Source organism: Schistocerca piceifrons, chromosome 7 (assembly GCF_021461385.2).
Source record: "Schistocerca piceifrons isolate TAMUIC-IGC-003096 chromosome 7, iqSchPice1.1, whole genome shotgun sequence".
Taxonomy (NCBI): Eukaryota; Metazoa; Arthropoda; class Insecta; order Orthoptera; family Acrididae; genus Schistocerca; species Schistocerca piceifrons.
The window spans coordinates 171397959-171414126 of record NC_060144.1 but is presented as its reverse complement, the minus strand read 5'-3'; the positions used below and the strand labels follow the sequence as shown (position 1 = coordinate 171414126).

At 42.5% G+C, this 16168-nt stretch overlaps 1 protein-coding gene across 3 annotated transcripts in view; it reads right to left on the bottom strand.

Annotated features, from left to right (window-relative positions):
• Window positions 1–274: 274 nt before the first annotated feature.
• The window catches only part of LOC124805010, a 1149888-nt gene continuing 1133994 nt past the window's right edge, over window positions 275–16168 (bottom strand). For all 3 annotated transcript variants that reach the window (XM_047265410.1, XM_047265412.1, XM_047265411.1), the window contains one exon: window positions 275–4845. In XM_047265410.1, the coding sequence (XP_047121366.1) occupies window positions 4759–4845 (87 nt within the window). In that variant the 3' untranslated portion in view covers window positions 275–4758. The remainder of the gene's footprint in view (window positions 4846–16168) is intronic.

The window sequence follows — 16168 nt, the reverse complement described above, 5'->3', positions numbered from 1 at the left end:
CAAACCATTTAATGAGGAATCACTAATAAGTTATTCAGTGGGAGATTTGGCTATTTCTTTAGAAAAGAGAGATCCCTGGTGGTTGCGCCTTGGTGTTTATACGTGAGCGATGGGAGAAGACAAATTGCTCCATGTCAAAATATGTTCTGGGGCTAATATTTTTCCAACACATTGTTACTCTTTCATCCTAACTACAGTAAGTAAATAGTTTTATATCAACATATCACAACAAAAGAGATCTGCCTACACACTGAATTTCAGTGATTCAAGTGTCTTATCGATGCTGTCACACTTTAATTGATTTGATTCAGCATTATAATTCACAACTGGTATTGTTTCCATGGTTAGAGATAACGAAAAATGTGGACTTTAATAACTTTTATTACAATATTCACCTTGCGACGTTTAACTCTGTGTAAAATACACTGCGAATCTTTAACCCTTTCATGTCTAAGCAATTACAGGCACTAATACAGACATATAAATGTAAACAACAATAACTCACGAATTACATCTCTCGCTAGATGTGTTAGGTCCCAAATATTTAGAATCTCTGGTCACAGAGATAAAATATCCTATTCTCCAGTATGGGATTCTAAGATTATTTTGAAAACTTTTTTTATTGTAGATATAAACAGCGTTTCACCTACAAAAAAGGCATTTTTGATTAAATGTGGTAACATTTTTCCATGGCACAAGAAATTTTAAATTTGTTCTTAGTTGTATTTAACTAAAACATCAGCACGCTGTGACTCTAAGATTCATTGTATTTGGGAACACTCTATCTAACCTGTATGTAAGTAGTTCTACAGACATTAAGCTTTGGTACATATTATACAATGTCCAGTCTTGGCATACATTTGAATGTTTTAAAAATAATGTACGAAATATATTTATAGATTCTTATTATTTGTACACATGTGGTTATCTACGATGAAAATATGCTTTCAAGGCAACACATACCTGGAATTTACTATATAATATATGTTTATTATCGTATTAACAATCATCACTTGCATGCTATTTACATCAAATCATTAAAAACCTTTTCTGAAATATAACTGGTCTTCAATTCCGTGGTTCGTGTAAACTAGAAATAACGGAAGCACTTAATTTCTGCAGCCAGGGATGACACCTAGGCGGCTGGGGAAAACTAGTAACGGCACCTCTTAAATAAAACGTGTTGTAAAAGTAATATTATATTCCTTTTTTAACAAAAGATATGTGGTAGAAAATATATAGGCAGTTGCTCTCTAACTACTTACACATTAGAAATTATCGTCATTCTATTTATTCTGTATTGTTTTCCTTCTCTTGGGAAGACTTTGTAAAAATGACTTCTCGTTAAGAGATAGAATGGATTGATAAATTTCATACTGTGGCATTGTCTTCTCCGACCTGTAAGTACGCATGTGTCGTAGTCGTAAACACTAGATACAATCATAATACACATAAAGTTGATGATACCTAATCACAGCAGCATTTAACTCAATGGCAGCGAGACTCTAGTTGCAATCAATGACTTAATAAAAAATTTTAAAATAAATATCAAAATTATGTTAGGTCTCTGTGAATCATTATAATAAAGAGATGATTCGAAGTTAACTGGCCCATTATATATTGTCTGTGAGCAAAAAATAATAGTTCCAAAAACAAATATAATGATATTCTATGCATCAGCTCCTTGCCAGAGTTAATTATGTATCATTGAATTAATTTTGTTAATTGTTGACTGATGTGGAGCGTTTATGTTGGTTTCACAAGAAGCAGTTAATGCTAAATAGATTTGTAGTTCATCACTACAAATGAAATTAGATTCGAAAGAGGTATATCAAGAAATCTCTAGAATAATGACTACATGGAAAGGAGGAAAATACTTGGACAAAGCGTAGGGTTTGATTACTGACTTCAAAACACTGGGAAAAACTCAAGCAAGAACGTGAACATGCTTCATTCTTCTTATTACTGATAAAACTTCTCATGTATTGTTATTGACAAAAATCAGCTCAATGAGATCTTATTGTATTCTAAATAAAGGTTGGTGGCATGGTCGACTGTTCACATTAGCTATGTCTGTGCAGTTGTGCTTAGATGGTCTCCAGTATGACACTCATGTTGCGACCCTTAAGCTGGGACCACTGGAATAAACTTTAGTAGGAGGATGTGATCAGAGAAACAATAAAACTTATCTGTCTTACGGATGATCCGAATCCAAAACAATTTTGTCACATCGTTTGAGATATAGTGATAAATATGAAGCAAAACAGATTGATAGGTTAGGGAGAAACATTTCCTTAGCTTACATGTTTACCTGCTCTCGGTGTTCTGCACTTTATGTGCGAGAACACTTGAAAGAACTGATTTACATGGCAGACAGTTTGTATTTCTTATCAAAGTGCTATGGCAGCCCATGTAAGAAATCGATACCATTTCGATGGGATGTTTCTTAGAAAGGTTGTAATAATGAATTCCTTCCAGTATCCATAGAACTAAAAGAAGAAGTCATTTCCATATTTTTATATGAGATTGTGTGTGTTCGTCATATTGTGCAGAATTCCACTGAGGTAACAATTGAAACCAAATAATGTGCTGTTGTTTACCGTGAACACGAGAGGACGAGATAATATTTTTAAGCACAACTGTGTGTGAACATTCTGAAGTAGCTTTGGGAAGCGTGGGCAGCAAACTGAAACATATATTTTCAACACATTTGTAGAATTTCTGAATGATATCACCCACAAATAATAGGTTTTTAATCCCAAATTTCATTCTTTTCTGCTGACATTTTTTTCTATTCTCCATATGTGTGATTATATAGTTTATGGTGATTGCAATTAATTGAACAAAAACTAAAAATAGAACTATGTTCAAGATACGGTTATTTTAGGTCACTTCGAACGTATTATGCTCACTGACTCACTAAGCTCTAAGGAAAATGATGGGGCCAACTATTCCTGTAGAGATGATGTAGGCATTACTTGATCCAACTGTCCTGATTTGGGTTCACCACAATCTTCCCGAATCATATCAGACGAATGGGGAAATTTGCCCCACTGAGAGTCTACAATCGAATCCTTTACCATTCCTTGCCCGTTACTAAACACAGTAAATAGTGTAATACGTAATTGGTATGCTCAACATCACTGTAATTACTACCTGTTTTATTTCCGTATTTTTTTTTTTGGGTTATTTCTGATGCAGTCTGTAAGTAAGGGTATGTATGTCTGTTGAACAAACTACAAAAGGAATAAAAATAATTAAATGAAAACACACGTGCTGTTTTAAAAGCTAAGAAAACTAACCTTGTCGGATATACGGTTACACGAAGCGACTTCCCTGTTTTAGTGGGAGGAATTCGCAAACAATGTTTGTTCAAGTTCTTTTTAATACAGCCTCTGTATTTTAGATGTGAATATAGGTGTGAGATAGAGGTAGAGGTGTAGCTACTCGTCTGTTTCAGAAGGAAGCTGAGAAAACAAACTGTCATCGTTGTCGGTACATATTTTTATAAAAAGGACCTATTGGTGTCTTTTTGGCAGTCAATAGTCATTACGCGTTTGACCTAAAATAGTGCGTGTCAACCTGTCCAACGTGATGGTATTGATACAGTTGAGCTAAGTATCGAAAGGAATAACTCCATTGTTTACGTTACAACGTCCCTGCTGATATATGGCGGTAGAGGTAAGTAAAATAATAACATTATCTCAGAAGAGAAAGGCAAAAATTCTCAGTACAAAGAAGAATATCAGACAAATACTAAAAATGAGATGGGACTTAATTTGGCACATATTTCCTAGCTAGACACCATGGATACAAAAAAGAAACATAGTATAGTAATCGATGTTCTACAACGCCAACTCTAGTGAGAAGGGCTTTTACGACAACACGCTTGAGAACATGAATAAAAATTCTGTAGCCAACGACTTCGGACAGAGCACTACTATGTAACAAATTTACATTTTATATTAAGTTTTGTGATATGGTATAGTGCGGTGGGAAGCACAGTTAATCACAACAGGCTACAAAGAATGAAAGATGAAGGTGAAACGACGGACTCCTGACGAATGAGAGTCCCGCTGCCAATCATATGTGCTGCTTGTTACGTGAAAAACAATATTACACGCTGAATACAGCGCACTTTATCTCACACCTTACAGGAAAAGTCCAGTTAAAAAAAAAGGAAGTACAGTTTCTCACAGGATTCCACGTATGTACAGTGAGGAGTGACATTTTTCTATAAGGAGTGACTATGCCCGCATCAGCCACTACATACATCAGGCCACCTGCCCAGTTCAGTTTCTGAGGGTATGTGGGAAATATTCAGAAATTTTGTCGGAGACCTCTGTGGACCCTGCCAGTATCATATGCAAATTACTCCTCGCCAGCAGGAGTGACGAAGCTGATAGTTCACCGAGGGCCACACACCCACTGCCGCAGATGGACACTACCGACGTGATGGACTCAGCCAGCACAACACGCAGTATGCTGCTCGGCATAGAAGGCCCAGATGAGGTCTCCCCGAGGACGCCTGGGGTGCCGAACTCATTCGCCAACAATCTGGAGTCCTTCCAGGGCGCCTCGCAGAATTAAGCACTCCCGTGAGAGAGCGGTGCTGTGCGGACCGCCGGTAGTCGGTTGGCGCCTCGCCAGAGCGCGGCGCTGCAGCGAGTGTCCGGAGCTCGCCCCTGGGACCGCCGCCGCTGGTCAGACGGAATCGCCCAACAGCCGGTCGTCGTCCTCCCAGGGCGGCGCTTGGTATCAGAGCTCCACGCACTCCGGTGACTTCCACGAGGCGCCGGCGCGCAGCAGGTTGTAGAAGCGGATGACGCCGTAGATCGCCAGGCACTGTGGACACAAACAGAACAATGATTCATTGCGCCTGCTGCTACTAACACACTGACCACCTCTGCGGTGGTGTTCGGTTCGGAGAGAGCCGATCCAAATCTGTAACGTCCCGTTTTCATATTTGTTAGAAAATGTGTCATCTGTATTTTTGTCCGCGTCATCGGAAAGTAAATTTACGAAGAGTAAGACACTTTTCTTCTGTATACAGCATTGGACAACTGTTGGAGCAGGTTACATGCCTCTAGATCGAACATGCTACAAATTACTGTTCCTAATTGTATGCCTAACCGCAACCATGTGGTCTGTCAATCTCCTTTCCGATCAACTGGAGTTCAATGTAATATCAGTGACAGGTATGTTTTCTGAATGAAAGGCATTTATGGAGAACACGAGATTTACATGCTATAAACAAATATGATCACCTCCTATCGCCACTTGTACCACAGCTTGTATACCACCATTACCACGCGCCTTAGAGTTAGCCATTGTATTTGGCACGAACATGGATAAGAGATAGATTACTAAATTAATCACAAACACTTACGTATACTGAGCTGACAAAAGTCATTGGGTATCGATATTTACATAATGCACATATACAGATGGCGATAGTACTACGTAAACAAAGTGTAGAAAGGATTTGAATTGGTGTAACTGTCATTTGTACTCATGTGATTTACGTCAAAAGGTTTCCTACCTGATTACGGCCGCACGATGGGAACTAACGGACATTGAACGCACAATGATAGTTGGAGCTAGACGAATGGGATATTCCATTCCGGAAATCGTTAGGAAATTCAATGTTTCGATATCCAAAGTGTCAAAAAAATGGTTCAAATGGCTCTAAGCACTTAGACTTAGAACTACGTAGACAAAACTAACGTAAGGACATCACACACATCCATGCCCGAGGCAGGATTCAACCCTGCGACCGTAGCAGCAGCGCGGTTCCGGGCTGAAGTGCTTAGAACCGCTCGGCAACAGCGGTCAGCTACAGCGTCAAAAGTGCGTGTTGCCGTTTACCAAGGACAACGCAATGGCCGATGGCTTTCACTTAACGATTGAGAGTAGTGACGTTTTCGTAGAGCACTCCTACGTGAAAGACCCGCAGAAATCGATGTGGGACGTACGACGAACGTACAAATTGGAACAGTTCGACAAAATGGGCTATGGCAGCAGACGACCGACGCGAGTGCCTTTGATACCGGCACAATGTCGCCTCCAAAACCTCTCCTGTGATGGCTCGTGGACCTTTGGTGACTGGAAAACCGTGACCTGTACAGATGAGCTATCAATTTAGTTGGTGAGAGCTGATTGTAGGGTTTGAGTGTGGCGCAGATCCATCGAAGCCATGGATCCAAATTGTCAACAAGGCACTGTGCAACTTGGTGGGGCTCTGGAATAGTACCTAAAAGTCATTTTAAGTGAAATGTGTAGGCAGCAGAAAGCACTGAAAGCTAGTCTGGATGACAAAGTCGAGTTTTAAAGGAAAAGTCATTATGCTCACTTGTACCAATAACAAGATTGAAAAAAATTTCAAACGAAAACTAAAGATTCTTTTTTAAAGAAATCCATAGTATATTCTTCATTTCCGTTCGTTTGTCATAAATATTTCTGTACCATAAGTACTCAGTTTATTCTGTTGCAGAGCAAACATTAACTCCATAGCAGTAAAATTTCTACCAGTACACTCTAAAATAGTCTCAGACGATTGAATGCGCAAGGTTTCACCATGCCTGGGCCGCGCTGAGCGTAGTATCGGCCAACAGCAGCGCTTTGTTACCGGGGTCCGTTGTTCGAGACCCCCTTCCATCACCACCTGATTCCTTCCATTGTTGCGCTATCAACTACTGGACGTATTAAAGGTATTACGCAGCTCCTGAAAGGCGTCTGGCTCTTCTTTATAAACTATCCTCTACCAGAGTACACCCACATCTAGTGCAAGTGGTCTCAGAAGTGTTGACGGAGACTGCAATGGTGTTCCGGCGTTTGGAGCAACGAAGGACAATGCAAGTAAGCAGCAGCACGTGCATTCCGTAACTGTTCTTGGGGTCCTTGTATCTGTTGTGCTTGCATTTTTCCTCTAACCATTGTCTTATTTTTCGCTATGGCATGTATTGATTTGTTTGTGGTACCTGGGAAGACCCAAGAGATAAACCAGTGACGGCGGTTGCCTGTAAACAGCGTAATCTGCCAGGTCATGTGGCCGCGTGCGTCGAATCTCACAACGCGGTATGCTGGTTGTGCCGCCACAAAGGGGCATTGTGCAAGACAATGTAAGAAAAGTGCTTGGTGGAGACATAAGGGCTGTTTGTACCAGAGATGTTTTGTTTAGTATAGATAACTATAAGGATACTTGTTGGAAACAGTGTAGTTGCGGTGAATTATGAGTTTATGAGCTCTCCAAGGGTCTACACTTGTAGACATCTGGCATAACTTCACAGAATGCCTGAGTGGTGTGCTGAACTTTTCTCTCACCTTCTGTTTCTGTGCCGAAACCTGCTGTTTGTTCTATTTTCTAGTGTGATAGTCGTAAATTGCAGTACAGAGTCGACAAAATAATATACCAGTGGGTTTTTTTGTCTTCACGTCTTGCGACGCTGGCTACAATCATCTTAGAAAGGCGCTCAGATATTATGGATGCGAGACGGGTCCTCATCCGTGATGTCATCGTTACACAGCACTAGATGCCCCATGGTTTATCGGGGGCGATAGCGGAAATTTTACGTAAGGTAACTGTCCGAAAAAATGTATACCATAATGTGAGAATTTATTGGATATCAGGGAGCTCTGACGAGCAGAGAATTATGGAGTATTAAAGAAATGTGCTAAATGGCATCGGTCGTAGCTCTAAAGAGTCAATGTTTAAGCAAATACGTCAGTGGGACCATAGGGCTCTTGAAGCGCGATGTCCTGCATGGGGATAAGAGGCCAAGTTCAGGATTATTGCGAAATTCGACGACCACTATGATCAAAAATGCGACTGTCGCGACATTTCGCGAATTTATTTTAGTAAATAGGTCTTTCGAAATTTACATGTTTAATGTTCACGTCTTGACAATAAGGCATAATAGGCGTTTACAGTAGCGTGTGACGTGAAGGGTGGGATAACTAGCTTGAGAAAGATGAGTGGTACGTTGATAAAGCTAGGTATAGAGTGGGGAAGGATAATACTTGGAAAAGGGTGAGTACGAAGCTTCATAAGATTAGCAGGATTACATTTGTAGGATGCCTCTCTGATTCCCACGCCACTATTCGTAATACACGGTTTGACACAGCTGCCAGAAAGAGTCTCACTCCTCAGTGAGACAGCTTAGGGAGTGTTGCAAGGAGTAGCGATTAACCGTTAATGGGTCTTAATCACGTGTAGTGTAAGTGCGATTATTCATGTCGGCTGTTTGATTTTAGTTGGCTACACAAGGTCACACCACGCCTTCATGTTCCCAAGCGACAATGCGCCGTGTCACCTGGGCACAATTGTTCGTGATTAGTTTGAAGAACATTCTGGGCAATTTGGACACAAGATTTTTCCACGCAGATCGCCCGACGTGAATCCTACCGAACTTTTAAGAGAGAAAATCGGCAGGTCAATTTGTGCTCAAACTCCTACACTGGAAACATTTTCGAAATTATGGACGGCTATAGTCGCAGCATGGCTCAATATTTCTACGGCTTGTGTAGTCCATGGAGCGGTTCTAGGCGCTTCAGTCTGGAACCGCGGTGCTCCTACGGTCGCAGGTTCGAATCCTGTCTCGAGCATGGATGTATGTGAAGTCCTTAGGTTAGTTAGGTTTAAGTAGTTCTAAGTCTAGAGGACTGATGACCTCAGATGTTAAGTCACATAGTACTCAGAGCCATTTGAACCATTTTTTTTTTTTTTTTTTTTTTTTTTTTTTTTTTTTTTTTTTTTTTTTTTTTTTTGTAGTCCAAGCCACGTCAAGCTGCTGCACTACACCGGGCAAAAGGTGGTCCGACACGGAAAAAGGAGGTATCGCTTATGTTTTGTCACCTCAGTGTGTGTTAGTGCAGTTTCTAGGCAGCTGGTGGCACAGTGTAATGGGTACAGAACAGTAATCAGAGAGCCGTGTGAGGACGAGTCCCTACGCGGAAGAGTCCGTTTTTATTTTGAATTTCTATGTTACTACACTGAACACAGCCCGAAATAATGTGCAACAGACTGTATTTGTGAATGCTTTCGTAAAAGGCATCAAAAGGAACGCCAAAGAAAATTTGGTTCACAAAATGGCTCTGAGCACTATGGGGTTTAACATCTGAGGTCATCAGTTCCCCAGAACTTATAACTACTTAAACATAACCAACCTAAGGACATCACTTACATCCATGTCCGAGGCAGGATTCGAACCTGCGACCGTAGTGGTCGCGCGGTTTCAGACTAAAGCGCCTAGAACCGCTCGGCCACACCAGCGAGCAGATAATTTGAGGCTGCAAGAAAATTTACATAAAGTTTGTAAGCGGAACTTCGTATATGAAATTAAATACTACTATTTGCAGGGGATGATTTATAGTTGCTGGAGTGATATTCATCGTAACAATAGACGAGCCAGTAATTGTCATGACATCTTGCAAACGCTATAAATGCCACTTTCTTATAACTACATGATTGTTTTAAAGTTTCTGTAGAAAACAGATTTGCTGCGCGAAGTCTATTGAGTTCACACCTAGTCAAGTTAGACGGCAGTGATTTAGATTTTGAAATACATTCATGTACAGAAAAAACAGGACACCTTGTACTTCTAGAGATAGGACGATTATATTTACAGTACAAGTGTACAGTATGTTCTACAGAAATGGCGAACATTTGAGCTATGCCAACCCGTGGGTTCAAGGACAACATAAATATCGCGGTACGAGATGACATGTAAGTAAAATGTGCATTCGGCCCTCGTTGTCGCTGTTAACCGAAGGTAATGCATCAGCGTTACTTGAGCATGCGTGCAGAATGCCTTGCAGACTCATGCGCCAACCGCACCGGCAAATCAGTGAGTTTGAAACCGGGCGCAATATTGGCATAAGCGAATGTGAAGCATCCATCCGCAAAATTGCTACTCGTGTGGACTCAGTGTTTCTGCAGTGCAACAGGTGTGTGCAGAATCATTCACGGAAGGCCGTAGAACACGGCGCGATGAGTCGCGTCGCACCACCCACATCATCCCCCGAGAAGATTGACACCTCATCCAAATGCCATTGCACGAGATATCTGCCTCCTCCTCGGCTGTGGGGCAACAGTGGAACAGTGTAACACATCGTACAGTATCAGAGATGAAAGACCGGCCTCGTTCATTACGGCATGGGTTATTTGCGTGTCGTCCTTCTCCGTCTACCATCGACGAATGTGCAAAAACATGCTATACGGCAATGGTGTACGGAACAACTTCACTGGGAACAGGAATGGCATCAGATAGTGTTTTCGGACGAATCCAGGTTCCGTTGGTTAGAAAATGATGGCCGCATTTTGGTTCATCGCAGTTTACAGTGAATGCATCCGCACATGACATACAGCGCCAACTCAATGCCTTATGGTGTGGTGTGCTATAGGGTACAGCCACAAATCACAGTGCGTGTCCAGGGCACTGTGAGCAGTGTGACCTACTTGAATGACATCCTGCGTAGCCATACCCATTCTGCACAATACCCCAGGCGCCATTTTTCAGCAAGACAATGCACACCCACATGTTCCTGCACGAACACGTGCCCTTCTGGTGTGACAGTGTGTCAACCTTCTGCGCTAGCCAGCCGGATCACCAGACTTGTACCAGACTTGTCGCCAATCGAAGATGTGTGGGATGTGGTGAAATGACTGGTGCAGCGTTGTGACTCAGTGTCAACCATCATAGATGAACTTCGGGACCAGGTGAATACAGTATGAATGGCTATAGCACAGGACAGATTTGCGCCTTAAATGTGTCGATGCCATCTTGCATGAAACAAGTTATCTGGGCCCATGGCGGACTCTGTGCCTACTAGGCAACAGGACACATGCTGAATCGATGTGACTGAAATGCTAATCGCCGGCCGCGGTGGTGTAGCGGTTCTAGGCGCTCAGTCCGGAACCGCGGGACTGCTACGGTCGCAGGTTCGAATCCTGCCTCGGGCATGGAAGTGTGTGATGTCCTTAGGTTTAAGTAGTTCTAAGTTCTAAGGGACTGATGACCACAGATGTTAAGTCCCATAGTGCTCAGAGCCATTTGAAATGCTAATCATTTCTGCAGAAAGTACTTACGTGCATGTCCTGTGAATATGAACGTCCTATCTCTACTCGTTCAAGCTGTTCTGGTTTATCTGAACATGAGTGTAATCTGGCACGTTTCGTGAAGAATGTCGTCTGCAGTAAGTGCCTTACGGATTGCTTGCTCTACCCTATTTATGATATTACACATATGGATACTCCGAGGCGCTGGTGCTAAGTCTAGACCATTCTACAGCTCCGAACCGGCACCCACGTCTCCGTCACACTGATGGCAGCTCATTTCACTTATTCACGTTTTGCACAGTGTTGTTCAAATAGCCGGCTGAATTTGGCTTTCTGTTTCTCTGCGGTCCTCTTCTGTGATGACATCTGTTTTTCTACAGTGGCTACGTGGACCCACTCCCAATTTACTTCTAAGTTCTGTCGTTGGCAGGTCGACAGCCAGTAGCTCGCGACCATCAGAATTCAGCTGCCCCTATTGAAATGTATTCTCTCTCATAGGCAGGGAAGAGCAGGCGCGACGACAGAGTCCTCTGACTGCAACTCGTGGGATTTTAACCACCTGACGTGGCTAGAAACCCGAGAAGATATTGTTAATTCATATCGTATTCACATTTTTCGCATTTGGTTTGCCCTTTATAAATTATCTCTAGCCTTATTAACACGTATTGGAAGTCAGAACTATCTCCCATTCCCATTGGAACAACTCAAACAACATGCAATACTCCTGTCTTAAATGCATGGCAGGTATCTAGAGATGAACAGACTGCTCGAAACCGCCAGTTGCAACTAATAACAAAGTATTTCAAATAGAGCACAAATCATATTGTTACTAAATGATTTAAACAGTTTATCTTACTAAAATCCAGTGTTACATGCCACGTGCCACCACCGATAAATTATCTTCGCATTGCATTATGTGGACTATTTGTGGGTGTGATAATCCGAAATACATCGCACTTTTGTTGAGGAACATAAAATGCCGAAAGAAAATGACCCTTGAGTTATTTGTAATGAAGCTCTGTATGGACTATTACTTTTTACGGTTTGCTACGAAATATGCATAATGATTTTGTTGCACTGGCTAATATCATAACTCTTGGCAGCGGGTCATCTTCATAAATGGCGGGTCGTCACGATAAGGGCGAGTAAACCACCAGCAGCGTCTTTATCGAATCACGACTGGTCGATGAATCGACCGCACATAGGACGTAAGCGAAACGTCCCGCACACTTGTTGAAGCTGTCAGGATGTCATTTCATGCTGAGAGATTTCATCAGGGACAAAGCACTCACTCTCTCACATTGACGTTTTCTGTATTGAGGAGCGACGAGCAACAGCCATCGATACTGTCTCTCAGAACTCTGCGAGAGGGCTTGCCGAGAATGTGACTACAGATGAGATATCTGTAGTATTACGTACAGGACACACCCCGAGACTGTTTTGGAAACCACTGTACATGCTTAATACACCTCTCAATGATATCGTATTAAGACTCTGTATTTATGTTCTGGGTCTATGAACATTTCCCTTGACGATAAACCCTCGGTGTGTAAGAAGGGCTGCAGAGACTGAAATGAGGGATCGATGTTCCTAACTTGGTCTGTAGTAGGTTCTTAATGTATATTCTAAGCCAGAAAATTATAATGTTCTTGCAGAAATTATTCTGCGAAATTGTCGCCATAATTTTAGGAAGAAGACGCATGTGTGAAAAAAACATATTTTGCAAGTAGTACATGAAGGGCATCAAGTAAGTTCCAGCCAGATCGATTCTACAAAATTATGCAACAAAGGTACGATTATACGGAAAAACTCCGTAAATGTATGGTTGCATGGAAGAAGTTTTAATTCATAGAACCACAATTCTTTATACAGGACGGTGAACATTCAGTAGAGCGAACGTAATGTAGGCTGTATATGTAGGGTGAGCTGACGCTGTCATTATACATTACCTGACAAAAAGAGTAAAGAACCTATGAAGGGTGAAGAAAACACAATGAAACTTCATGGGTTACGTGAAGTTATTTCAGTGATTACAATACCGGGCCAAATTAACAAAGAACTTGGCAGCATAAGCCCACTTATGACTATGATCCTGAATCATCTCTGGCCTGTGTGCTTGGATGCATGTATTGATTCAGCTGCGAAAAGGACCATAAAGGCGTTGTAGCAACACCTTAGGCAAGCTCCTAGGGCAAGCTGGTCCACAAATGTTGGAGTTGATGACCACGTTGGTCCCACACATGCGCTGTCAGGAACAAATCTGGAGATCTAGCTGGCGAAAGAAGTACCTCAGCATCACGCAGACAGTTCATAAGGACAGGTATCCTGTGTGGACGAGCGTTGATCTGTTGAAAATTGCCACCACGATTCTGACGCATCTGAGCTAAGATATGAGGATGTAGGATGTCCATGACGTACCGTTGTGCCGTCTGAGTTCCCTCAGTCATTACCAGCATGACCAAAAATCACATGCGGTGGCTCCCCACACCATGACGCCATGAGTAACACCGCGGTGCCTCTTCGAACCGTTGGAAAAATTGGACTTCTTCCCAGATTGTCACAATACCCGCCCACGATGGTCAACCAGGGCACTGCAGAACTGCTATTCATTGACGAGCACAATGCGATGTCACTCGCCAAATGTCCATGCTTCTAGTCACGGCAGTTCTCAAACCGCTTCCGAATGTGTTGTGATGACAGCCTAGGCATGGGATTGTAAATCCAGATAGTCTCCAACCAATGGATTTGCATGACAGAATAAAAAATGGTTCAAATGTCTCTGAGCACTATGGGACTTAACATCTATGGTCATCAGTCCCCTAGAACTTAGAACTACTTAAACCTAACTAACCTAAGGACATCACACACATCCATGCCCGAGGCCGGATTCGAACCTGCGACCGTAGCAGTCGCGAGGCTCCGGACTGAGCGCCTAGAACCGCTAGACCACCGCGGCCGGCCATGACAGAATATCGCAGGCAATTGATTATGTGTTCTCGGATGGCAAGCACAGATAGGAAGGCGATGTCCGCTATTATGGTGTAAAATGTGATCAACTGGGACCTTAACGACGAGTATTTCTTGCCTAATGTACCCTGCAGACCAGCTTCAGGTCAATGTAATGTCTGAACCCCCCACAAATATGGATATTCCACGATACGAACAACACATAAAAATGTTGACCGACAATGAGGCCCGTTTCACGCTCCGTGAGATGTCGACAATGCTGTCTCTCCCGTGGAATGCCCATGACTATGACGGTGATCATTCAACACCTAACATTACTCATACGCTTATTTACCTAACCACATGGTAACGACACTAAATGGAAATACGCTTTATTGTAAGGGAAAAGATACCACGATGGAATCATCCAAATGGGGCGAATCAGTAGAGGTGTTTCACAAATGGTTACTATTTGTGAAAAAATTGGATGATTTATTGAAGAGATTGTTCTTCACAAATTGAGCAAGACAATAACGCTTTGGTCCACATTTGGTCCTTACGCAAGCAGTTATTCAGCGTGGTATTGGTAGACAGAGGTATTGGATGTCGTCCTGAGGGATATCGTGTCGAAGTTTGTCCAGTTGGTGCCTTATATAGAGAAAAACCCAATATGGTTTCAGTTCACTTTCCTTAATGCTCCAAACATTCTCAATTGGGATGAGATCGGGCGAACTTCCTCGTTGTTGTAGGATCTGGAAAGCACGAAAACGAGCAATAGAAACTCTCACCATGTGCGGGTGGACATCATCTTACTGAACCAGGATGCCTTGCCACGAAGGTCTACAAAACTGGGCGTAGAATATAATCGACGTACCGCTGTGCTGCAAGAGTGAAGCAGAAGACGACCAAAATGCCTTGTCATGAGAATAAATGGCACCCCATGGGTCAGTGACAGCTAGGTTGGTGTCCCACCAGGGTTCAGGGCACCTGCGGACATGTCTTCAACTTAGAATCTCATTGGCTAGAGTAGAACTGTCTTCAGCGACGAGTCCCGCTTTGAATCGAACCGCAATGAACAGCGAAGATATGTCTGGAGACGGCCCAGACAGCGGAAGGATACCATCCTGACTTTGGCCCATCCTATGGTCACACCACCAGGAGCGATGATCTGAGTTGCCAGGGCTTTTTATAACAGGACCCCTTTGATTGTCATCTGCGACATCGTTAAAGCATAGCGGTATGTCGGCGATCTTGTACGCCCGTTTTGCCCTGCATATCAAGCCATCCTGATCTCACATTTTAGCAAGACAATGCTCGCCTCTACTCGGCGAGAGTTTCCACTGCTTATCTTCCTGTCTTACCTTCACCAGCAACGTTATCATATCTCTCCCCAATTGAGAACGTTTGCAGCATTATGGGCATGGCCTTCCAGCTCATCGTATCTCTCAGGAGAATACCCTACAAATCTGTCGATCAGTGGCAAGCGAATAACTGCTTGCATAAGGGCCAGAGATGGACCAACGCATTATTGGGTTGCTCAATTTGTGACGCTCCTTCTCCTCAATGACCCTCCAATTTTTCTGCAAATGTGATCTTTTTTTTCTAGGAGTGTAGCGCTAATGCACTCTGGTGGCCGTTCTAAATATCACACACAATGCTAAATTTGATCGTTTACACACACACCGATGGTGCGTACGTATACGAAGTTACATTGGCATCTGACTATTTCTTATGGCTGCTTTTTCTGTCAGGCAGTGAACATACACGGTGTATCACATGCGGTCAGCGGCACTCTTTGTCACCTTACTGCTACTATTGTCAACAAGAGAGTATTATTCAACACACAGAATGTTATGGAAATCAAAATAGACTGAAAATTGTTATACTGATGCCACTTAATTTGGACTGATGTTAAATTTAACTTATTGGCTCTATGTTATAAACTGCAGCCATTGCCTGTAACTGCGTTTTTCTATGGTTTCAAGACACCATATATAACTACAGCAGTTCTAGTATGTTGTCATCACGGGATACAGTTCACATTTTTCAGATATTCAGCACTTGATCAGGGGCGATGCGGCCAGATAAGGGTCGTCACCTCCTAAGAACTTTTATACTGAAATTTTGATTTTTCGAAGTGTTTTCGTTAAAATCCTGTTACGATAT